Source organism: Sorex fumeus, unplaced genomic scaffold, assembly GCF_029834395.1.
Source record: "Sorex fumeus unplaced genomic scaffold, SorFum_2.1 ptg000003l, whole genome shotgun sequence".
Classification (NCBI taxonomy): Eukaryota; Metazoa; Chordata; class Mammalia; order Eulipotyphla; family Soricidae; genus Sorex; species Sorex fumeus.
In genome coordinates, this window is record NW_026606060.1 from 36,307,806 (window position 1) to 36,333,455 (window position 25,650).

The 25,650-nt window shown below is 40.0% G+C and overlaps 1 protein-coding gene across 2 annotated transcripts in view; it reads right to left on the bottom strand.

Moving 5' to 3' along the window:
• POC1B (POC1 centriolar protein B) overlaps positions 1 to 25,650 on the bottom strand; it is a 111,355-nt gene that overhangs the window by 37,720 nt on the left and 47,985 nt on the right. The window contains exons 5-10 of one of the 2 annotated variants that reach the window (XM_056117486.1): positions 18,172 to 18,279; positions 17,939 to 18,054; positions 16,494 to 16,627; positions 14,132 to 14,200; positions 12,577 to 12,729; positions 6,093 to 6,173 (exon numbers count right to left, since the gene is read on the bottom strand). In XM_056117486.1, coding sequence (XP_055973461.1) covers positions 6,093 to 6,173; positions 12,577 to 12,729; positions 14,132 to 14,200; positions 16,494 to 16,627; positions 17,939 to 18,054; positions 18,172 to 18,279 — 661 coding nt within the window. The remainder of the gene's footprint in view (positions 1 to 6,092; positions 6,174 to 12,576; positions 12,730 to 14,131; positions 14,201 to 16,493; positions 16,628 to 17,938; positions 18,055 to 18,171; positions 18,280 to 25,650) is intronic. The other variant, XM_056117487.1, reaches the window with a different exon arrangement.

Sequence of the window (25,650 nt, forward strand, 5' to 3'; positions counted from 1 at the left end):
AGGACGAACTGTTGCCACAACATCATGGAAATATTCTCTCTGATTCTGCAAGTTTACTCTTTGAATGTCCATATATTTTGTCAATACATTTGTGTTTTTCACAGAGCACTTGCCACCTGACAATCTCTGTGAAAGCATGTAACCTTTTTCTTCCCCCAAACAGACTGATGACAAGAATCTTTTGGAAAGGCAAACCAATGCTCTTTGCTGCAAGGTGCAAAGGAAATGGCCTCCGGGAAGGAGGGATATGTTCCCCTGTGGCCCTTCCTAAAGCCACACGTATAGCAGAGCATCTCTCACAGTGAATCAACTGATCCCATTCCTGATCCTAGAAAATAAGACAAGAAAACAACAATTCCCCAGGGCTCGAGCGATAGCCCAGCAGGTAGGGTGCTTGCCTTGCATGCGGCCAACAGGGCTTTGATTCTCAGCATCCCATATGGTCCCCAGAGCACCACCAGGAGTAATTCCTGAGTGCAAAGCCAGGAGTAACCCCTGAGCATCTCCGGATGTGACCAAAAAGGAAAAAAAGAAAAAGAAAACAACAATTCCTTCCATTTTAGCTAGCCCTCGAGCCAAGAGCTCATCTCATCAACCCTGAGCTCATGTCAGCATCCCTGAGGAAGGCACTTAGGGACTCGCATGGCTGGTGATATCCCATCTGTCTTATCAGCTCTTCCTCCAAAACATATCCAAGCCTCTTGTTCCTCCACGGCCACCTTCAGCATCTCCTCAACAAAGAGTCCCTTTTCTTTCCCTTTATTTCTCTCCCTTCCCTACCAGCTCCACTTCAAGATCTGAGGGCTGCCACTCTAGGTCCCTGAGAGTCTTATGACTTGGTCCTTTCTTCACTCTAGTGCCATTTTTCACAAAACACTTACCCTGCCCACACCCCCTGAAATACTCTACTATCCTCATGTGCCTTCAGTGTTTTTCTCCTTTTGGCACTGTTTGGATTCACTACACTAGTTTTTAGGTTTCCTCTTTTTTTCAGGGGGAGGGGTGTTCCTATGAATTGCCTACTCCTCCCTCAGAGGGAATGTTATATGTAGGTTTCACTGGGACAGGTATTTTTCTTCCTTTGGCTTTATTTTCTTTTTAAGTCCAAAAGAGCGAGTGTAGAGATATGTTAGTAAATACTGAGCAGGAAGCCTGTGTGAGACCTGAATACATTTTTCAGGCAGTTTAGAGAACCAAACTAGACTAATGCATTTTCATTACTGGGGTGCTTGTTTTCCATTTACTTTTGTGGTATGTATTAACATCTTGCTTTCCCTACTGGGAATGCCCTCATTAAAACCCCTACCCATGTCCAGTTAAATCAGGCAGTAGACAGAGAATTTCTTCTAGAGAAGCTCTTTAGTTTCCTGGAGCTCTTTTCTGAAGGCTCTGATTAATAGACTTTCATTTGACAAGCACATGAGCGAGCATACTGAAAGTATCTTTTTCTCTTTATGTGGTTATTTCTATCTTGCTAGATTTTATATTTCTTGAGGCTGGACAGCAAGCATGACTTCCCTCTTAGCATCTGATGTAATGACTTCTTTAGGAAGAACTATTTTGACTGAGAGAGCAAAGAAATACTGTGGACTCTTGCTTTTATTTTTCTATAATGCAACTACAAAACTCTAGCTATTGTAAAGAATTAATTTGGCCTGAAATACATTCCTAATTCTAAACAAAGGTATTTAAAATTATATTCATATTCTCATGGTTGTGGGAAAGGAGGTAAGAACAGCTTCAGTTCTCTGAAGAATCCAATGTTTTGTCAAAGCAACACTTGCCAGTGTGTAAAGAGACTAGAGATTGAAAATTAGTTACTTGTGGGGCTGCAGTGATAGCACAGGGTGTTTGCCTTGCACGCAGCCAACCCAGGTTTGATTCCCAGCATCCCATATGGTCCCCCGAGCACCGCCAGGAGTAATTCCTGAGTGCATGAGCCAGGAGTAACCCCTGTGCATCGCAGGGTGTGAACCAAAAAGCAAAAAAAAAAAAAAGTTACTTGTACAGTAATGGGAGGGAAACAATTTTAAGTAATTTTAAGAAACAATTTTCTATCAGTGAGCCAAAAGGAAAACACTGTAGAGATACTTTCTTGTTACTGTTTGTGGGTTCTTTTTCCTTTTTGGACCACATCCCCAGCTTAGGGCTCTGGGCTTACTCTTGGCTCTGCTATCTGGGGTCACTCCTGGCAGACTTGGAGAACCATATGGGGTGCTGGGGATGGAACCCAGGTCAGCAGTGTGCAATGCAGGTGTCCTACCCACTGTAGTGCTCTACTATCATGGTAGCCCCCAAGATATTCTTTATAGAAATGAAATCAGAGAATGAATTAGGAAAATAAACAAAGACTGGAGACTTTATACACTTTCTGGAGGTAAATATTTATCTGCCAGATTAGATACCTACATGGGATTTCAGCAACCTAATCCCTAAACCTAATATATTTGTAATATATTACAAATAAATTGTTGCTTTCTTCTGTTTTTTTTTTTCCCTTCCAGTTTTGGGGCCACGCCTGACAGTGCTCAGGAGTAGCTCCTGGCTCTGCACTCAGGAAACACTCCTGGTAGTGCTTAAGGGACTATATGGAGTGCCATGGACTGAACCCGGGTTGACATGTCCAAGGCAAGCACTGTACTATCTCTCGGGCCCATTTTTTTTTGATGTAGGAGTATTGCTATTTATTTAGCCATTGATTAGGCTGATTGATTTGGGCATGAACTATACCTTCCTCTCCCCCCCCCCTTTCTTTTAATTTTATTTATTGAATCACCATGAGAGCAGTTACAAAATTTTTGGGTTTAAGTCTCGGTTGTACAATGAAACACCCATCCCTTGACCAGTGCCCATTTTCCACCACCCAAAACCCCAGTATACCCCCCATCCCACACCCTCCTCCTACCTGTGGGGCAGATAATTTCCATATTACTCTCTCTCTACTTTGATTACATTCAATATTTTGACACCAGACCCACCATTATTATTTGGGTCCATTACTATTTTACCCCAACACACAGATCTGCCGAAAAGGCAACAGTAGACAATTTGTTTTCTATTGCTGGTTATGAATAACATATGATGTCATGTGGCCACAGTCGTGGCTGTGCGATTTTGGAATTCTGAAATTTTAACAATTAAATCTGGAGGGATTTCTGCCAAAACCTGCTGGGTTCCGAGATTTGTTCCTGAGTCTCTGGGATCATGGCTGTTAAGCAGCTTGATCAGGAGTCAGAGAGGCTGTTCGTGGGCAGCAACCTGGGGTCTTGTTGGGGCGTGGAGGAAAGGGCCGGCTCCGCCCCCATCCCGTGAGGCTCCGTGTGTCTCGTCACTGCGAGCCCAAATCTGACTGTCCAGTGGCCTCTGGAGGATGGTGGCCACCGAGCCACCAGGGGGAACAGGCCAAGGCACGAAACCTATTCCTACCTGGGGGGCCCGAGGCCGGTAACCTACTACAGGGACCGGACACATTTCTGCCAAAAGCTGCTGGGTTTCCGGATTTGTTTCTGAGTCTCTGGGATCATGGCCATTAAGCAGCTTGATCAGGAGCCAGAGAGGCCATTCGTGGGTGGCAACTCAGGGGTCTCGTTGGGGTGGGGAGGAAAGGGCTGGCTCCACCCCATCCCGTGAAGCTGCATGTGCCTTGTCACTGCAGGTCCAAACCTGACTGTCCAATGGCTCCTGGAAGATGGCAGCCATCAGCCACCAAGGGGGAGCAGGTGGAGGGACAACACCCTTTCTCCCCCTGGGGAGGTCCAGCGCCGGTAACCCATTGCGGGGACCAGACACATCTCTGCCAAGAGCCTCTGGGTTCTAAGATTTGTCTGAGTCTCTGGGATCATGGCCATTAAGCAGTTCAATCAGGAACCAGGGAGGCCATGTCTCCAATTATATAGCTGAGCTGGAGGTGGTTTGTGGGTGTGTCTCCCACATACCTAACTTTTGGCCGTTTACTTTCTTGGTAAACTTTGCCTCAAGTTTTTGGGGTCTGGCCAAAGGCACAGCAGCAATTTTGGGGTATCTGGAAGTCTGAAGGTGCCATCAGGCTGCTGATGCACCCGCCTCACAGGTACAGACTGACCTGCTGGTGGCACCATACCCCTGCCATCTTTTGTTTTTAAGCATCAAGAATTACAACTTAGAGTAATGTCAGAGTCCTTTTACTTTGTTCCTTTGGAATCAAACTCTGAGAAATTAAATTGTTTTTGCCTTCGTGATAGCAATTCATGTAAGTTAACCTAATACTTTCCTTTATGGAACTAACAATTTAACTCTTTAGTCTAATACTGATTCATAATAAAACTGACACTTGTGTGCTTTTATAAAGAATTGCCTTCTCAAAGTCCCATAGACACCATACTCCTGAGCTAAGGTTCTATAGACTTTGGCACCTATGATTGCCATAAATGGACAGAAAACCTGCTACCACTTGCTCGATGGTAGTTAATTCCTTGGACACAGCACACACTCTGTCAAAAACATCCAGATTCCCTGGGTCATACAGCCTTGCAACGTTTAAAGGACACTGTCAGGAAGAGTGAGTCTAAGTTCTCATGTTTTTTTTTTTATTTTTGATGATCTACGTTCTCCTCTAAGTCTGAAAAACAATTTTAATTGACAGATAGGTACTACACCTCAAGACCTACCCATCTTTGGTTCCCTCTAGCTCACAGAGGCAAAAAAAACCCAGTCACCACAATCTTAACATTTCATAGTAAACCTTTTGAGTAGTCTGTCACTGTCACTGTCACTGTTCTCCTGTTGTTCATCAATTTGCTCGAGCAGGCCCAGTAACGTCACCGTTGTGAGACTTGTTGTTACTGTGTTTGGCATATCAAATATGTCACGGGTAGCTTGCCAGGCTTTGCCATGCGGGCAAAATACTCTTGGTAGCTTGCCGGGCTCTCCGAGAGGGGCGGAGGAATCAAACCCAAGTTGGCAGGGTAGGCTGTGTGCAAGGCAAACGCCCTACCACTGTTCTATCACTCCAGCCCTTGAGTAGTCTATTGACCATAAATTCTTTTGACGCTATACAATGAACTAAGCAGTATGGTAGGGAACATAGGGTCTAATAATCTTTAATCAGGAAAGTGATCTATCCAGAGATATGAAGGTTATTTTGCAGATATATACATTCTTTGTACAAAATCACAGACTTGCGTAAGGTCCTAGATATGAGCGGTGATTCTCAAAGCCTCTTTAATCTGTCCCTTGGTTGGCTGGCTGAGTTCATTTTACTGGAGAATTAAATAGGAGAGACCAAGGAATCTTCTCTGCTATTGGATTAACTCTGATGGACTTTCATGACCAGAGTTCTTTCTGGTATAGAACAGACTTAGGATGACATAATTCTCTACAGAATTCCTCTGCAACAAATACAGTAACTTGAGAGCCATTATAAAGTTTACAAAGTTAAAATATGAAGATTACTTATGGGCTGAGGGGGGATTGGCCACACATTAAAAATTTCCACCAAATATTAACAATACTGACACCTTCATAACAGTGTCATCAAAGATGTCATTTGCTCCCCCGTTCTTATGAAGAGTGGAACCAAGAGCAGCAATTCTCTCCTTGCAAAGATAGACTCAAAATGAAAGGCTGAGACTCCAAATATTTTAAATCCCTGAATACACAATACCTATAATTTTTATTTAAAAAAATTCCAAGCATTGGAAGTACTATATTTCCAAATAATCCATCAGAAATGATTCACAAAAGGAGATGCCTGTCTTAATCCCTCTGAAGACAAGACTAAAGTATGTTTGGCGCCTTTTGTTTCATGAGAGCAGAAGAAATGTCACATGTGGGCAGGTTTACAGGAGACGATAGTCTCTTTATCTGAATAAATCTGTCCCCAGGAATAACAGTGTGTTCCATGAACTCAGGCTATGGATTCCTGAAAATGGATGCTGCTCCCCCTTGTGGTCACTTAGACACATTGTAAATAGGACTTTTTTTCCCACTGTTTCTGTTAAAACCCAGGCTCTAAGATTCACTTTTAATCTTCTTTCTCAATTATCTTTTAAGGGGGGGGGGGGGAAGAATATTCCAAATAATGAAATACCACTTAACTGTCAAAGTCTGCTTACCATGGTAGAATCAAAAGACAGGACGTCGACAACAGGGGGCGTAGAGGTCTGCATATCGATTACATCAAGCTTTGGATTAATCTATGTACATACATTAAACAAGTCAATGTTAGATTTTACATCATATCCAACTGAGTGCCATTTGTAACAACCACTAGAACATTCTTAATATGTTCTAAAATTAAAATATATTGGTATATTTATTAGCAAGAAGGCAAATGATTTTAAACTAACAAAAGAAATTAACCTAGAAAACGTCATAAGACAAATCTCTCCCAGGTTTGTATTAAAAAGTTTATTTTACATTATAAAATCAGCTAACTTCACTTATAAAGTTATTTTGGAAATAAAATTAAATGACCCACCTCCTCAAGGATGCAGAAAAAAATCCTAGCCAGTTCATTAAGAAAAGAAAGGAAATAAAACATATTATTGTAAGAATTGGGATAGTGGAAATAAAATTGTCACTAATAGATAATTATCAATGGGGAAATCCATAATGAATCTATTGCTAAAACATTAGAATTGATAAGAGAGTTTATTAGCGCCAACATTAATGTAACAAAATTAACTGCATTTCTGCACTTTAGTTTTGAGTTAAAAAATGCCTTTGTAAATATTAGAAAGACATCACTAACAATATCATTAAAAATTTAAAATACATCAGAATAAGCATACAAAGATGCTCAAAGACCTTAATGGAGGAGGGGGGCAGATTTAATATAAAACAAAATTCAAAGACAGTAAAGAAGTCTTAAATAAATAGACTTACCATAAAGAACTCACAAGTTATCTAAATAGTTTAAAAATTATACCAAAAATAACTAGGAGGAAGAATTCAGGCCAGAAGTCACTCAAAGGGGCAAAAGACACACCACCCTTGCTTGGGGTCTTGGAGTCCTGATTTGGATTCCTATACTCCCTGCCTGACCTGGGATCACTGGATAATCTCTGAGCACCACCAGAAGTGGTCTTGGTGATCTCTGGGCAACCCCCCACCCAGCACCCTAGCACTGGGCCCAAGCACCGACCATCAGATGCACATCACCAAGCCAAGTATTGCCAGGACTAATGTCTACTTCGGGCTGGAGCGATAGTACAGTGGGTAGGGAGTTTGCCTCGCATGCAGCCAACATGGTCGACCCTAGTTCGATTCCTCTGCCCCTCTCGGAGAGCCTGGCAAGTTACTGAGAGTATCCTGCCTGCACGGCAAAGCCTGGCAAGCTACCCGTGACATATTCGATATGCCAAACACAGTAACAATTGTCACAATGGAGACTTTACTGGGCCTGCTCGAGCAAATCGATGAACAACAGGAGGACAGTGACAGTGACAGTGATGTCTATTTTAAAATGGAGGAGGAGGAGAAGGAGGGGGAGGACCATTTAGGGTTGAGGAAACTAGTTCTCTATGAATCTCTGACTAATGTTAAGTACATAAGAGAAGTACAGATAAATTAGAAACCCAAAATGCTTGTTTAAGCTACAGTTACCAGTAGTAAATGTACAAGAATGTCTCCATGATATGTGTTTGAGAATTTCTTAAAACACTGCCAAAGCAAATCCAGAAGGCCAAGGAAAAAAATAATGCTTTTATTAAATCAAAATGGAGGATTTCTGCTTAGCAAGGAACACCAAAATGTTAGTAGAACAGGAGGCCATATGCCTAAAATGGCACAAATATCTAAAATATCCAAGAAAAATACACAACCAAGTAAAAAGGAATGCAAATCCAGGTAAAGAAATTATAGAAGAAAAAACATGGCAGCTAATCAACAGATGGACAAATGACTAGGAACACCAGTAGAAAATAAAGAAAGAAAATAAATACTACTATTAGACTATGAAAACCAGAAAGTCAGTGTTGCTGACATTGTTAATAGTAGCTCTATTTGTAGTATCCCAAATATGCGCATGCGTGCACACACACACACACACACACACACACACACAACCCCCAAATGTTTGTCAACAGTAGAACAGATAAGTCTTCGGTCTTAATTCTGTGGCAAATTCATCAGAATTCTATACAGTTGTAAAAATGAATGAAACACAATAATGTGCACTGGCATGAATTTACGGATTCAAAATCCACAGTGCAAGCCTCCTGGACTTCAGTATTAAATTCTTTCCCCAAGTGGACGATATTATATCCAGCACTCTGAGGGTGCTGGAATGATGGCAGGGAGAGGTGGTGATAGGTATTAGTTTTCATGGGTGCTCTTAATGTTTATTTTCATATGGAGGGTAGATTTCCCTTCTGAAAAGAGGTTGGTAGGCTAAATAGTGTAGAAACCTCTCTGAAATGTGAAAAAATACGAGGTTACAGAAAGCATTATAATTTTATTTAATTTATATGTTTAAGCCCATCCAAAATAATATAGAATTTTACCTTCAAACATATGTAGAAAATTAAAGATAAGAGCAAAGAGATAGCTGAATATTTATTAAACATGATGAATACAACGAAGGAAAGAAAGGCAACAGAAAGAGCAAAAATTCTCCATCAGATCAACGGTGTCAACTCTAAGTCCACTGAAGAAGCTCAGAGAAGAAAGTGTTGACAAGGCACTTGGTAAGAGAGGTTTCCTAGGCAGAAAAAACAGCTCCAGAAGGCTCCTGAAAAATGGGTTTATTAAACCAAACAGTCAGAGATGAGGGATAGAACATTCCTTAGGATAGAAGCAGACACTGACATGACCCACCTGCACTGCAGCGGAAGTGAAAAGTTTGACAAAGTTAGGCAAACCTACGGGGCGGGAGCGATAGTACAGCAGGCAGAGTTTTTGCCTTGCATGTGGCCAGCCTGGGTTCAATCCCCGACATCCCATATGGTCCCCCAAGCACCGCCAGAAGTAATTTCTGAGTGAAGAGCCAGGAGTAACCCCTGAGCATCGCTGGGTGTGACCCAAAGAGAAAAAAAAAATCAACCTGCGGAAGGTGCAGGAAATCTGAGAAAAGAGCCGCCCCGTGTACTAGATTGCAGGCTGAAATGCGCTTTATATCACAACCAACAGACATGTAGACCTTCGAGGCCCAGGCATGTTTGATTACTGGGGTTTGTGTTCAATGTTGGGACTCTGCAATCTATCTGGATATCTAACTATACCACTTCTCAAACTCAGGCCAGCCGTGCAAGGAGATAGCTTGCAAACATTTGATTCTCTTTTGTCTACTGCCACCTAGCGTAGAGAGGCAGTTATTGACCTATGAAAAACACAATCTGGTTTTATCATCTGAAAATCAAACCAGAATGGCTCCAGAAACTCTAAATCATATGGAGAAGAAAAAAATATATATATATACATATATACATATATACATATATATGTATCAGAGGCTGAAGAGAAAGCATGGTGGGTAATGTGTTTGCCTTGCTCAAAGTCAACTCAGTTTCAATCCCTGACACCTCGTACGGTCCCTGTACACCTCCAGACATGATCCCTGAGTGCAGAGTTCGGGAGCCCTGAGCACCACCAGGTGTGGTTCAAAGAAACAAAGCAACAACATCAACAACAATCCAAATCAGCATCTCTCACAGAGAAGTCCTTTAGCTTCTACAAGTTAGGCTACTCTTAATGTAACTAATGGCATTTTTTCTTTTCTTTTTTTTTTTTTTTGGTAATACGGCACGAGTTGGGCTGAAGCGATAGTACAGAGGGTATGGCATTTGCCTTGCACGCAGCCAACATGGCTGACCCAAGTTCAATTCCTCCGCCCCTTTCGAAGAGCCCAGCAAGCCACCGAGAGTATCTCGTCCACACGCCAAAGCCTGGCAAGCACCCCGTGACATATTCCATATGCCAAAAACGCAGTAACAACAAAGTCTCACAATGGAGATGTTACTGGACCCGCTCGAGAAAATCGATGAACAATGGGAAGACAGTGACAGTGACAGTGACGGCAGGAGTTGTTGCCATGTACATTAAATGGAGCTGAAAATTCTTCCTTTATACAATTAGCCTTTTCCATAACAAAAGTAGGCTGAGGGAGTAGCATAGTTCTTTACATGGTAATTCACTAGGAATACCAAACAGCATCCTCTAGTTCCCCAACTCCATTAAAGGAAAAATGATAACTTAGAAATGGGGTAGGCTGCCTTTGAGAGGTCAGGTTCTCTATCAAAGAACAGGGCACTGGGGCTGGAGTGATAGCACAGCGGGTAGGGCGTTTGCCTTGCTCTCAGCTGACCCGAGTTCAATTTCCAGCATCTCATGTGGTTCCCTGAGCACCGCTAGGAGTAATTTCTGAGTGCATAAGCCAGGAGTAACCCCTGTGCAATGCTGGGTGTGATCCAAAAAGAAAAAAAAAACTACAGGGATCCAATTGAAGGCCCCATTGTCATGGAAGTAGTTAGCTTAAATGTTCTGGGTACTGAGGAGTCCAGGAACACAAAGCCTGCTACTAACAAACTATGAAGAATGAGGAATTATGCCCCCATACTCATTCTTGCAGACCCTAAAAGGCACAGACAAACTGCATAGATATGTAGCACCTGTTAAGAGGATGTAATTTAATTTTGCTTATATTCAAGTATTGCAGCTTTAAAAGTTCTAAAAGTAGAGAATGCAATGAAGAGTGCCTGTGTTGAAATTCTAGTTCAGTCTACAAGTGCTTTCATTTTTCATGGAATCAAAATGGTGCTTGCTTCACTGAGTTTTAAAGATTTGACAATAATCTTAAGCACTGTCCTTCCATTGTTCATTGATTTGCTCAAGCGGGCCCAGTAATGTCTCCATTGTGACACTTGTTAGTGTGTTTGGCATATCAAATATGTCACAGGTAGCTTGCTAGGCTTTGCCGTGTGGGCGAGATACTCTCGGTATCTTGCTGGGCTCTCAATTTCTATGTTTCTGTCACTGTCACTGTCCTCCCATTGTTCTTTGATTTGCTCCAGTGGACCCAGTAACATTGTGAGACTTGTTACTGTTTTTGGCATATCGAATATGTCAAGGCGAACTTGCCAGGCTTTGCTATGTGGGCGAGATACTCTCGGTAGCTTGTTGGGGTCTCGGAGAGGGGCGGAGGAACTGAACCCTGGTCGGTTGCGTGCAAGGCAAATGTCCTACCTGCTGTGCTATCACTCCAGCCCAATAAGTCTCTCTGTGCCAGATATTATAGTTACTAATACTACTACTACTGTTCAGAGACCAATTCTCTTACTGTTACTACTACTACTGTTAAGAGATCAATTCTCTTATGGTCACGAGCAAAATTCAGTCACAATGTTCAACATTCAGTACTAATTCCATGATGAAAAGTCAGCTTTCAATAGGACATACTAATAACACTTTTAAAATGCATCTGATTGAGAGCTTTGCGTGCGGGGCGGCAGTCTAGGGGACATCTTGACCTAGTGACTGAGTCATACAAATTGCCTCAGACAGTTTCTCTGCTTTCTGACTGCACGGTCAGAGCCACTCAGATGTCTTGTTGATATTAAAAGGAAATTCAGTCTTCTCAAAGGGAGGTGACCCACAGGAAATCACAGAGAAAATGGCTTGAGTATCCAGTGCTGAGTAGCATGGTATCATGGAAACTCCACTTAGGAGTAAGATTGGCTTCAGCCTATATCTTTGTCACAGGAATTAAAAACAATTAAAACATCTGAGGGACTGGAAACATAGTACAATAGGTAGGGTGCTTGTCTTGCATGCAGTGGACCCTAGGATCCCATATGGTCCCCCAGGCCTGTGAGTACAAAGCCTGGCATAATCCTGGAGTATTGCTGGGTGTGACCCAAAACCAAAAATAATTTTTAATTAAAAAAATAAATAAAAACACCGGAGAGTCAATTTTTTAAAATGGATAAAAAGAAAGAAAGAAAGAAAGAAAGAAAGAAAGAAAGAAAAATATTCTAATCAAAATACACCTCATGCATCAAATTGCAGAAAACGACATTAGTTACATTAAGAGTAGCCCAACACCTCACATGAAAAAAAAAACATGGTAACACGGGATTATCAGATGCATTTATAAGTATAGAAACTGCAGAAAAATATGATCAACAAAAAAATAGATTGCATTATATTCTTTGACAGAATTATTTTAAAGAGGAGGTTTGATATGAAGAAATACAGAAAGTAGAAATAAAGAAAGTAGAAAAGTTAATCATTTATTTAGAAGAAGTAGAAGGATGGTATGAAGTAAAAAAAAGGATAAAAATTACAGTAAAGAAATAAAAGAAATGAAAATAAATACTGCCAAGGCAAACCAAGTACAGAAATAATCAACTATGGCTAGAAAAAAGATCTGGAAGATGGTCCAAAAGTCCTAAAAATTAAGAAAAACAAACTTACATATATGTGTATGTACCTGAGATGAATTGAAATACCTAAGAGTAGAGGTCAATTATAAAGAAAGAACTGGAGTGAGGGAGCGAATAAGAAGAGACCGCAGAGGAAGGGAGGAGAAAGCAGGAGATGACAATAAACTGTCACCCAGAAATGTCTTAAGGATGCAAAATACATACACAGAGTACTCACTTCAACTGTGTCAATTTTCCCCTCATGGGAATGTGGAGTCCTTGGGTAGATATCAAGAAGATGTGGTGATGAATCAAAATGCAATCTTTTGAGATTTCTTTTAGAAACATCCTTATAATTAAATTCATCGAAGTTGGTCTTCCACAACAACACCTATAAATGAATCACTTTGGCAGTTACTTACTTAGACATAAAACATCACTGAAGTTTTAAAAATTGACTATTAAGAATCATCCTTCATAATAGTGCAAAGGCTACACAAGTGTGTCAACTGAGTAAAAATTCTACAACTTTCGATATATTATTTTCAGAGTACACAAAGAAGAGATTTAGAACTTCAAATTGACTTCATGCCTGGTTTAAAATTCCTATCCATACACAGAAAAATTGCATTCATCTGGGGAACATAAAGTAACAAAATAGGAGACTAACACCCAAGAGTGGCCGAGATTAGTGCCAGGAATTTTGCTCCATGACTTGGAGGCCAGCCACACGTGCTGGGGGAAAGGGAAGCTCAGATAGAGAAGGAGCACCAAAAAAAGGGTGTTGGGAAGATCCTCCCAGGATGGGAGAAGCATGCTGAAAGTAGACTATAGACCAAACATGATTGCCACTCAATGCCTCTCTTGCAGACCACAGAAACCAAAAGGAGAGAGAGAGAATAAAAGGGAATGCCCTGCCACAGAGGCAGGGTGAGATGGTGGGGATGGGGGATGGGAGGGATACTGGGACCCGTGGTGGTGGAAAATGGGCACTGGTGGAGGAATGGGTACTTGATCATTGTATAACTGAAATCCAAGCACAAAAATTTGTAAGTCTATAACTGTACCTCATGGTGTTTCACTAATAAAAAATAAAATAAAAATTCCTATCCAGAATATGACTTATTAATATTACTATTTTGGTTTGGGGCCACAGCTGGTGGTACTCAGTTGTTACTTCTGGCTCTGCACTCAGGAGTCACTTGTGGTGGTGAATAGGGACCATGTGGGATGCCCAGACCAAACCCTGGGGTAGGAGGAGACACATGCAAGGCAAGCCCTTTACTTGCTGTAAGATAGTTCCAACTGTGAAAATTACTTACTATTTAAAATCTTTTTGTAAGCCCCATACCATAGGTTTGTCTTGATCATCTGTCTTGTTCAATAAATCTATGAATGGCTTTTGATCATTTCAAATAAATGCTGATTTGCTCTATTAAAATTTATATTTACCATTCTCAGGAAACTGACCATTTTAAAAAAATCAGATATACAAACAATTAGGTTACAATTCAAGTGAAAGTGTGACACTAGTATCAGATCATCAATGTCCATTATGTGGATAATTGAGTGGAAAGATTAGCAAAATAAAATAAATGTTACTTCTTATAAAAAATTTTCAGTACTCATGCTGTTCCAACTAGGACAGCTGACTTTCTTGCATTAAATCAGAACATAAACTCAATTGAGAATCATCATGACAAACAAACAAGATGACCGCAAACATTTTAGCTAAAGTCTTGAACTCTTTTACCCTACTTAAAGTCAAAGAGGGAGATGAAAGATTTGCAAACCTGTGCATCGGCACCTCCTGATGCAAACTGCTCTCCGCCTTTTGAAAATGAAACAGTAAAGACAGGCCCCTAATAAATAAAAGGAGATTTAAAAAATGAAATTACCTGGCGATGCTTTCTTTTGGTTAACAGCACTAACTTATTTCTATTCTCATTTGTATAGATTTTGCAATACACTTGACAGAACACATAGAGTTACTAGCAACTAACACAAGCTAAGGCGATGAGTGAATCAACCCAATGATACCAAACATATTGATAGTACATTCTTTGAAGATAAGAAAATGCACTTTTATTTCCATTAAAGATAAAAAGCTTGTCATGTGCAAGTTCAAAAGGATCTCTAATAAGGCTTTCTGGCGGGGGAATCTTTAAAAAACAAATCACTGGTAGAATCTGACTAACTACATGGGTGCCAGGAACAAAGGCCATTTTCAGATCTCAACGATCTTCGCGAAGTTTTCCCTTCACTCGGGCAAAAGTAGGTCACTGAAAGTTTGAAGAGGTGAGCCGAAATTGATGAAAACTGAAATTACAACTGTGGGAATGTTGGATCAGAGCAAGGAGTGGCTGAAAGCCAGTGAGGAAGTTACTAGAACAATCTGAGTGAGCAATGAGGACAGTATGCAGCTGAGTAGTGACTGCAATGTCCCATGTACAGTGACAGTACAAGCACGGGGCCCAACCTCTTAGTCTGCCAGTCCAGACAGGAGCAATTATTCTCTTTATTCTAAAATATATGAATATTACTTGAGACTATATGCTCCTCATTGGTAGAAGAAATGTTTTTTTTTTTTTGGGGGGGGGGGAATCTTGTATTTTTTGAGCAGACTAACCCACAGAGTGAGGTTATTATATCCTCATAAACACTTTCCAAACTCTGAAAAACTCTATCCTGTGTACAATGTTTTTCTCCTAAAATATTTTAAAACTTTTTTTCCCTATTAACCTGTACTTCCCAGGAATTTATTTTTCTATAAATTCTGATCTGCTTTTATTGATTGTTTATTCACCCTAAATCCATGGTTACACAAATAGGAGCTAGTTAGTATCTATTTCTATTTCACTCAAACACAGCTGCTGAGCAAATGAGGAAGTGAAGCACATGATAGATGAAAACAGAGAGAACCTCTTCTCCCCTGCACCACAAAAACCGCAGTGCATCTTACACTTGGTTAAAGGCAAGTACCAACTAAGCCTTTATTTACTTATTTATCTTAAAAGGATGCCTTCCCAAATTTTGAGAACTTCCAGAAAGGAGGCATAGTTTAAAGTTTTCTTATATAAGTAGATAATTTGTCCAAAATGACTCTTTAGGCTTCAATAAATATTTATTGAACTGAATCATAAACAGATAGTATTAATCTGTATCATCTACAGAGTACCTACATTCTTGTATTCATTGAACTTGCCAATAAATAAGAACTTTCAAAAACAAGTTGTTCTCTGGTACATTATACAATGGCACAGATGTTGAGGTGGGGAGGGGGGAGTCAAGGGGGGGTGGGTGATGTCTGAATAAGCCATTTCTCCAGAAGAGGCTCTAAAGTCAACTGAAAAAATAAATAAATAAGATACACTAAAACCCAGATATCTTTTATACTGATTGAGGCTTACAAAAAAGAGAATGTGGGTTCATTTGTGCACAAATGGACTTTCTAGAACGGAATCCCAGACGAGTTTGATTTGACTAAACTGGACCCAGGCAGGCCTCCCAAGAAAAGTCAGAGAACATAGTAAAGACAGTGTGAGAGCTAGTGAAACAGTTGCCACATCAAGAAAAAGGGCATTTACAACAAGTTAACCAGTTAAGTACAATATAAATTATTAGTAATATATAAATATAATACTATACAATACTGGAGCGATAGCACAGCGGTAGGGCGTTTGCCTTGCACACAGCCAGCATGGCCAATTCGAGTTCGATTCCTCCGCCCCTCTCGGAGAGCCCGGCAAGCTACCGAGAGTATCTCGCCCGCACGGCAGAGCCTGGCAAGCTACCCGTGATGTATTCCAATATGCCAAACACAGTAACAACAAAGTCTCCAATGGAGACGTTACTGGGCCCGCTCGAGCAAATCGATGATCAACGGGAGGACCTTTACCTTTACCTTTTACTATACCACATACTGGAGTGGATATTTTATGGATATTGAAAGATATGTTCTGATTTTTGACAAGAATTACAATACTAATATTCCTAAGAATTGCTTAGAGAGGACTGAAAAAAAAAGACTTGAAAGGGGTGTTTGATGGCTGCTACATGTACTACATTTGGGAAAATAATGAAAAAATTTATTAAAAGTAGATCAAAACTTTAAAATATATACTATATTAAAAGCAAATATCTTAATATCAGTACCGTGTGTCCCTGAAGCGTATATATGAGCCTTCCTTCTAAAAGATCCAGAATCTTAAGCGTAGCATCTGAAGAAGCAGTGATGAGATAGTTTCCCGAAGGGTGGAATGACACACAATTAACTCCACCACTGTGAACTGATTTGCAGAAAATAAAAGTAAAACTAGAGAACAATTCTCAATAATAAAGATGTTCCTTTCATGTATTAACAATACTAGTTGACAGCAGAAATTTATTAAAGGCAATATCTCCACAACACCAGAATTCCAAATAGCACACTAATGTGTGAATAGGTAGTTTATCATCTTAACTTGTTAAGCTTCCAGCAAATGAGACAGTATAGCTTTAAAAGTGAGTGTGTCAAGAAAGGGGATCTTACTGTCCACATAACTATAAAGTCTTCAGGAATGAAGACTTATTACCAATATAATATATAGTTGAATTTTCCACTAGATCATATAAGTATACAAGCTAGACAAGTTGAACTTAATAAATGGTTCAAGCCAAATTTGATAGGTTACCAATTAGTGGCTTGGGACTAAGGGTGATACCTGGAAATGAGGCATTCCTCCCAAACAATGAGTTGTTTGGGAAAGCCTTTCTGAATACTGAAAACTTTCTGAATTCTGAATACTACTGTCATTCCAATAGGAGGCAGTATAATACAATGATCAAATGTTTAACCTTCCCTATACAGGGCAAAGATCCAAGGCAGCTCTGAATTATTTGAACAGTTGCTTAAACTCTTTGTCTCAATTTCTTATTTTTACCATGGAACTTAGGGATGTTAGGAGAATTTAGCACAATGTCAGTTACATTGAACATGTACCTTGTTAAAAAGGGGAAATGCAGATAAAATGTAAATCCAATATAAAGCAAAGCATTGATTCATTTCTCTTTTAATTGTATTTATAGGCACACTAAAATACTGTTTTCTACTATTTTTTTTGGGGGGGGGATTTTTTTTGGGTTTTGTTTGATTTCTTCTGGTTTTGTTTTGGGGCCACACCCAGTGATGCTCAGGGTCTACTCCTGACTCTGCACTCAGGAATTACTCCTGGCAGTGCTTAGGGAACCATATGGGATGCAAAGGATTGAACTCTGGCAAGCACCTTACACAGTACTATCTCTCCGGCCCCTACTACTTATTTATATGAACTGAGATAAATTCTATCCCAGGTATCTCCTAGAGAAGACAAACCCTTACAGTTTGAACTTTACTCAGTTTGGCCTCACTGTCATGGTCTCGCTATCTCTTTCTGTACTCTTGCACCTTTATATGACCCTCTTGCCCTCAATGAGAATCAGTGACTCTCGAGTCAGTTTAAAGGCAAGTCCTGACTCTCATTAGGAGGTGCAGTCCATACTGAGAAGTATGATCTGTCCATTTCAGTTTCCCGGAGGAGCTCATTCAACAGCTGCATAAGCTTTGCTGTGGAAATTGTTACCTTGATAATGCTGGAGTAATTTGTTCACTCTTATATCCCAGATTTTCACCGTGTGATCAGAACCTGCTGAAGCTATACATGTACCGTTCGGATTGAAATCCACAAAATTTGCAAACCTGGGGAAAAAATTGATATTTTAGGTTTCTTTCTCCTTGATTCTTTCTTTAATTAAAATAATCAAATGTCTTCTTAGCTAAGCAACCCAGATAAATGCACAAAGAGAATGAGCTTACCCTACAGAATCAGTAAAGTTGTTAACACACTGCTTACTGGCTGTATCCCAAATTTTAACAGTTTTATCCTCACTGCATGATACAATTAGTCTTCCATCTGGTGAAAATCTAGAAAGCACAAGAAAGAAGTGTTCCAACAATTACCATCACCACTAGCAGCACATCAGGCTGGAGCCCACTGTTAATTCAAAATGCAGCACTTAAAATAAGTATGGAATGACGCAGATGACTAAAAGATCAAAACACACTAGACAGACCAACCACATTCCCTTTTTCCCTTTTATTTAAATCATTCTGATTTATGGCATCTACTGTAAGTTTCATTCAACTCTGTATTCCCTTCAAGCCAAGCACCTTTATTTTTTTGAAAACCACTGTGTATTTCTTTCTTCTATTTCTTCTACTTACTAGTGTTATTCATATGACCCAAGAAGGCTTTATTACTCATACTACCAAAACTGTAATGAAGCCATTAGTAAAGAATTGGTTTGGGGGGCTGGAAAGAGACAGTTGAGTAGTAAAATGCTTGCCTTGCATGTGGTTGGCCCGGGTTCAATTTCCAGCATCCCACATGGTCCTCTGAACACTGCCAGGAGTGATCCCTGAGTGTAGAGTCAGGAGTAATCCCTGAGTATTGCTGGGTGTGGCCCAAAATCAAGCCCAAAAATATTGGTCTATTCAGAATTAATATTGAATTATATCACTAACAAAAGAACTAACTCTGCGAGCCTGCAACTTCCTAGAAATGGAGGACTAGCAGGCTCCAGTGGAATGAAAATAGGACAAATCACTTATACAGAACTGAAGTTCCTTCACGGACACACCTATCACACACACGCTAGACATCTTGTCTTTAGGCGCTCCTCCTTTAAGATCCTTCCTGAGATCTTAAAGACACTGTCCAACCTACCAGTGCATTTTTCAGAACAGACAATCTGAAGATCATAAAGAAAATGAAAACCTTAGACAACTAGAAAACTATAAACAGTATTGTTAGTACGTTAGCAGTAATTTTAAAAATTGCCATAGTTAACAGATTAGGCTTAAATTTTTACTTTTTGGTAGATTATCTCTCCACCCAGGCTACAAAGAAAATCATCAATTAAAGGTGTGGATTGCAATGGAAGGTTTTTCTTTTGTTTTTTCTCCCTGTACTTCAAGCTGATAAAATAATTCTTACTGACAAAAAAAATTCTAAGTCTGCCATTTATGGACTTTCCATTTTTTTGAAAAAAAAAAAAAAAACAGATGGGAAGAGGACACGTGAAGTGTAACTAAGTTCTATGTGAAATAGTTTTTTTAAAAAAAATCAAGAAAATAGGATTGTAAGGAAATATCTTCTGTGCTGGGTTGGGTTGGGTTGGATTTTTACCATATTTTCTTTCCCTTTACAAAATATGTAAGGAAGTTTCAATTTTGAAGGTTGGAATTTATGGAGAAAACAATAAAACATAGGTGCTGGAGGGGTAGATCAATAGGCTGCGCACTTGCTTTCCTGCAGGAAGCACCAGTCGTGCACCACCAGGAGTGATGCCTGAGCACTGAGCAGGGAGCAGCCACTGAGCAAAGGCTAGGCATGGCCCAAAGATAAACCACCAAAACAGAGTTTCCTCTTTTGTAATTTTTTTGTACCAGGAAATGAACCTGAGAGCATGATACCTTAGAAGTTTATAGGTTCTACCTCTGAGCTATATCCTCAGCCCCTAGAATATTTTGGAAGATGCTTTGATTTTTCATTTTAAGAAAACAATAGTTTAAAAATTTATATAAAATAGATTAAGAATAGAGAATATTATGTTTTTGTTAAATATTTTAAAAACAAATTTTAATAATTATTTTTAAATTTTAATTTCTAGCATAAACTAAATTATATAAATTAATTCTATAATTTAGTATATATATAATATTGTATATTATTTAATATCATATATCATATATATGCTTCAAGAGCATATGACACTAATAGTAAGATATTTGCTTTTAATATAGTATATATTTTAAAGTTTTGACTCGTTTTAATATATGTTCTCATTATTTTTTCAAATATAGTCTACCATTGCTGCCATTATAATATAATAACATCATACATTATATAAATTTAATTTATAATTTATATGATAATTATATAAAATAATTATTTAAAATATTTTTAAAATAAACTTTTTTAAATTTTATTTTTTGTTAAAAATCAAACAAAAATACCCTATGGCATTATTGATCAAATGCCATTACCACCATCATCATCATTACCTTAGACAAGCATTTATTGAGCACAGAGATCCTCGTATGATTCTTAACACAATACCCATAGCTACTACTTAATGCTCAAAATAGTCCTATAAAAAACAGGTGATGCTACAAGCCTTGCTTTACAGATGAATGAACCAAGCATGCCAAGGATCAGTAACTGACAAGAGCAGCAAGGTTAGAGGATGTGACCCAGGCAGCCCGGTTCCACAGCAAACCTCTCAGCAACTCCACTTAAATTTGTCAGGAGGAAGCACAGTTTCTTCTACAGACCGAGCAAATTACCTTGAGCCCAATTTCCTAAACATAACTCCATATGGGGTCATGTCAATGAATGTGAGGGTAACAAAAATTGGTTTAATGCACAGTGGGTTGCGTGGCTTCTGTGTTACCAAAAAGTTCTGAAGTGATGTGAAGCCATGAAGCAATGTTCATTGACGACTTCCTGGTGAGGCTCTGACGGACTTACAGGTGAACCACCAGACTCTCGCTAACAAAAACCATCTCTGAAGGGCATCTGGAGAAGGTGTTTATTCACCTATTTATACAGCTATTTACCAAATGCCTGTCTGTCAGAACCAGGCACCAAGCCATCTTGAATGCAAAAATAGAGAGGCAGATGAGATTAAGATCTCTGTGCTCAAGTAGCTCTCACAGAGGTTCTGAGAGAAAGTTTCAGTGTGGAAGAAATTTGAGGGATATGAATGTCAGGGAAGTGAGGGGCAAAAGGGGAAGCTGAGAGAAAAACCAACAGCTTGTGTCAGGCAGAGAGGACTTTTCTAGCTCCCTCTCAACATAACCAAAAAAGAGAGGGCTGAGGGCTTCCACCTTCTCGGACCAGGACTACAGAGTAACCCTTGCTTATGTTCTCAGTACACAGAGCCTCTCTTCATCTGTGCAGCATCTGAAAGTGGAGAGTGGCTAGGATTTTCTCCCTCCTCCTTGGCTCCACCATTCTTTTTAAAATTAGATACATTCATTCTAGGCCTGCATCTATGAAACAGACTTCTCTCTGACCAAGCATTAACTAAGAAAAGTCTAATCCTTTATCTACCCAGGGCTCAAGCAACATCTAGGTGGGGCATTTTTTTAATGTTTTTTAAGAAGGAAATGCTTTTGCTGAGATATAATTTCTAATTCAATTCTAGTCTCCCACCATTTAAAAGTTCTGGAGAGTGTGTCACCAGGCTAAATACAACATGAGTCAATGGTGACTAACGCATCAGCAGACAGAGTCAGGTAAGGGTTTGAAAAGTTAACTTAGTTGTGACTATTGAGTCCCTAGTAATCTATGGTACTCATTTGTGAGAATGAAGAGATTCCTGAATTTCTCTTTAGACTGATTCCCATGTTTTAAAAAGCCCAAGTGGTCTAATAGAAGCTCTTGAACTTGGAATCTAAAGAAACTGAAACGAATAAAATTGAACATTCCATTCACATGCCATAGAGTCACTGTTTTGAAAGTCAAAGGGGTTCATGAACCTAAGAACCATGGGATGTTTTAAAGTGCCTTAATCCGAGATCAGAATTTTCTTTCAGTTATTTCTTACCATGTAGATTATATAGTTTTGGGAAAAAAAAGGCTCTAAAAATTCTGGCTCTGAAACCAGAGCAGACACTGTTCATTCCTTAAGAAACAAATTAGTCAGAGGTACTTTTAAACTGGGGGCTATTCACAGGCGGGGGGAAACAATAAAAAGTCATGGAAACCAAGAGTGCCTAGCTAGAGTACTGAGTATGACGCCAACTCTAAACTGCCTGCATACATCATCTTGAAAAACTCACATCCACCCTGGTGCTGTTTTCTATTTGTATAATGAGGGAATTTGGATCATATACAGAGGGAATTTGGATCACTTTCAAACCTAAAACTTTCATCAAATCTTTTTTTTTTAAATACAGATGCATGGGATCAGATTTTGCTTTGGTAGGATTTTTGTGCTTACATATTGAAAATAAAGCTAAGACAATAAGAAAATTGCCTGTTCTTTTTAAAATTTTCCTTTTTGGCAGTTTTGTTTTGGTACCACACCCAGTGGTACCCTGAACTATCTTCTGGCTCTGAGCTCAGTGATCACTCCTGGTGGGGCTTAGGGCACCATATGTGGAGCCAGGAATTGATCCTGGGTTGGCTGCGTGTGAGGCATGTGCCCTACCCACTCGCCTCTCCCCCCCCCCCCGCCCCCCCCCCCCCCCCGCCAGTGTATTCTGTCTCCAGTCTCACTGATTCTTCTTTTGGTCAACACTAGAAGAGACAATCTGTTGGACAAAACAACTGGATTTATTCTTTCAATTCTTAAGAGACTAAAAGCAGATGAGAGAGATATAAATGTTTCAAGTACATCATGAAGCATGCTGCTTTTTCGGTGGGGAGGCACACCTCAAATGGGCTGTTCCCGGGATTACTGCAGGACCATGGAATGGAACCGGGGTCTCCTACAGCCTGAGAGAATGCTCCAGCATCCATGGCTTTTTTTCATGGGATCCCCAGCCATGACCGACTACCCAAATCTGAATACATCATCTTCCTCCCCAAACTGCTCCTGCCCAGGGTAAACCCCTCCCCTTAGTAAACAGTTCTTGGAGCCAAAACCATAGGCGTCAAGCTTGAGTTCTCCTTTTCTTTCACTCTCCCACATTCAATTCATTATCAGGCCGGGTCTTTTCAAAACACAATGGGCTCTGCTTTCTTGCACTCCTTAGAAGCAACTGATGGGGATTTCTATCTCTATCTCTATCTCTTAAATCAATTCTTCTATGACTAAAACTCGTCAGTGGTTTCACATCCTTGGGAGAAGCATGGCTGCCCTGTGCTTACTAAACCCTCTCATCTCCTTATCCATCTTCTATTTCTGGCACAGCTGAATCCCTCTACTCTAATCCTTGCACTTGCCTCAAGGATTTCCTTGCATTCTATTTCCTGTACCACAAAACTTTTTCCTCTATGCATTATCTCATTTAAAATATTTTAATGAATTTTACTTCAGTGTCTCGTTTGGTGTCACTTCCTTGAGAAAGGCCTTTCCTGGTCTCTTCCCCCTCTTCACCCCCACTGAGTTAGCATGTCAGTAAATTTTCTTAGAATAATTCTTGGTGCTGGAGTGATAGTACAGTGTGTAGAGTGTTTGCCTTGCATACGGTTAACCCTAGGTTTGATTCCCTGAATCCCATGTGGTTCCCCACCTGTGACACAAATTGCACTGTATAGCACTGTCCTCCATTGATTTGCTTGAGCGGGCACCAGTAACGTCTCGCAACAAATTGTGAGACTTGTTGTTACTGTTTTTGCATATCGAATACGTCACAAGTACCGTGCCAGGCTTTGCCGTACGGGTGAGATATTCTCGGTAGCTTGCCGGGCTCTCCGAGAGGGGCAGAGGAATCGAACCTGGGTCAGCCACATGCAAGGCAAATGCCCTACCCACTGTGCTATCGCTCCAACCATGACAAAAATAGAAAGAAAAAGAAAAAGAAGAATTCATATTTATACTTAAGAGTTGAGAAAGGAAACTTTCTATAACAAATAACAACAAGGAACACAGGACAACCACATGTAAAAGAATGATACTAGACCACTATCTTACAACATATATGAAAATTATTTCAATGGTTTAAAACTGGGGCTGGAGTGATAGCACAGCGGGTAGGGCGTTTGTCTTGCATACAGGCAACCTGAGTTCAATATCCAACATCCCATATGGTCCTCCGTGCACCGCCAGGAGTAATTCCTGAGTGCATGAGCCAGGAGTAACCCCTGTGCATTGCCAGGTGTGACCCAAAAAGGAAAAAAAGGGGGCATTAAAGCTTAACTACAGGTTAAGAATTAAAACCATAAAACAGAGATAAGAAATTACATGGAATAAACTGACACTGGCCTTACAAATGTTTTGGAGGATTCAACAACAATGTAAAAAAAAGTCAAAACAAAACAAATGGAACTAATCAAAACTGAAAAATTTCTTTCACAAAGCAGGAAAAAAGAAAAGGCAACTTACTGAAAAATTTCTTTCACACAGCAGAAAAAAAGAGGCAATTTCTAACCCCCACATCTGACAAAAGATTAATGTTCAAAATATATAGAGACCCATAAAACTCAACTACCATACACACAGCAATCAGCAGGCAGGGGACCTGAACAGACACCCCTTCAAAAACATACAGATGGTCAATGAGGACATAAAACTCATCATTTTTTATTAACAGGAAAATGTAAATCAGAACTTCTGTGAGACATCACACCCAGGAGAATCACTTATGTAAAAAAATACCACCACTGGGACACAGTGAGTAGGGCATTTGGCTTGCACACCTGGATCAATCCCCAGCGTTCCCTCTGAGTCCCTGTGTACCTCGAGGGAACCAGGGTGCAGATCCGGGAGTAATTCTTGAGCATCGCCAGGCGTGGCCCCTCCCCCACCAAATAACACCAACAAGTACTAGTAAGGGGGTAGAAAGAAAACTGCTGAACTTAGTCCTGCTGGAGGGAATGCACACGCATGCATTTGCTAATAGTAAGGGGAATACTCCAAATGCTAAATACAGAATATGATCCAGCAATTTCACTGCTGGGTATTTACTCATGAAATCTAAAAATACTGATTTGAAAAGATACATGCATTCCTATAGTCACTGCAGGAGTACTTAAAATAACCAAGTAGCAATCTAGATGTCCATTAATGGATAAAGTTGCTAGAGTTCAACAACTGCTTCAGCAGCTATGGGCTCTTTTACAAAAGTGCTCTGAAACTGATTTATTATTCATATCAGATCTCATTCTGGTCTTCCTGGACCTATGACTTGGACACAGTTAAAAAAAAATGGAGGCATGGAGGTATGTTCCCATTTGACTCCTTGTCTTTGACATTATTCTCTTTAAACTTTTAAATTTACCTCGAGGAGGGCCATATACAGCAGCTGAAAGGCATTTTCAGGAAGGTGCACAGACTCAGGAAACAATTAACTCTCTTATTTGGGTTAAAATTGATAAAGAATAGGTAACAGGGAAACTCCTCATTTGAGGAAACGTCTATGATTTTGTTTCAACAGATAACCCTACTAAGAGACTTTGGCTCCCATTACATCTCATCAGGAGTTAAATTCATCCACCTGATCTGGCTCTCAGACCATCGGAGACTCACAACCCTCCAAATTCCAGCCCCAAGCCATTGCCAAGCCCATTTCAACTGGAAGTCACAAGGAACTCAGAGGAGGAGATAGCAGCAAAGGCCTTGC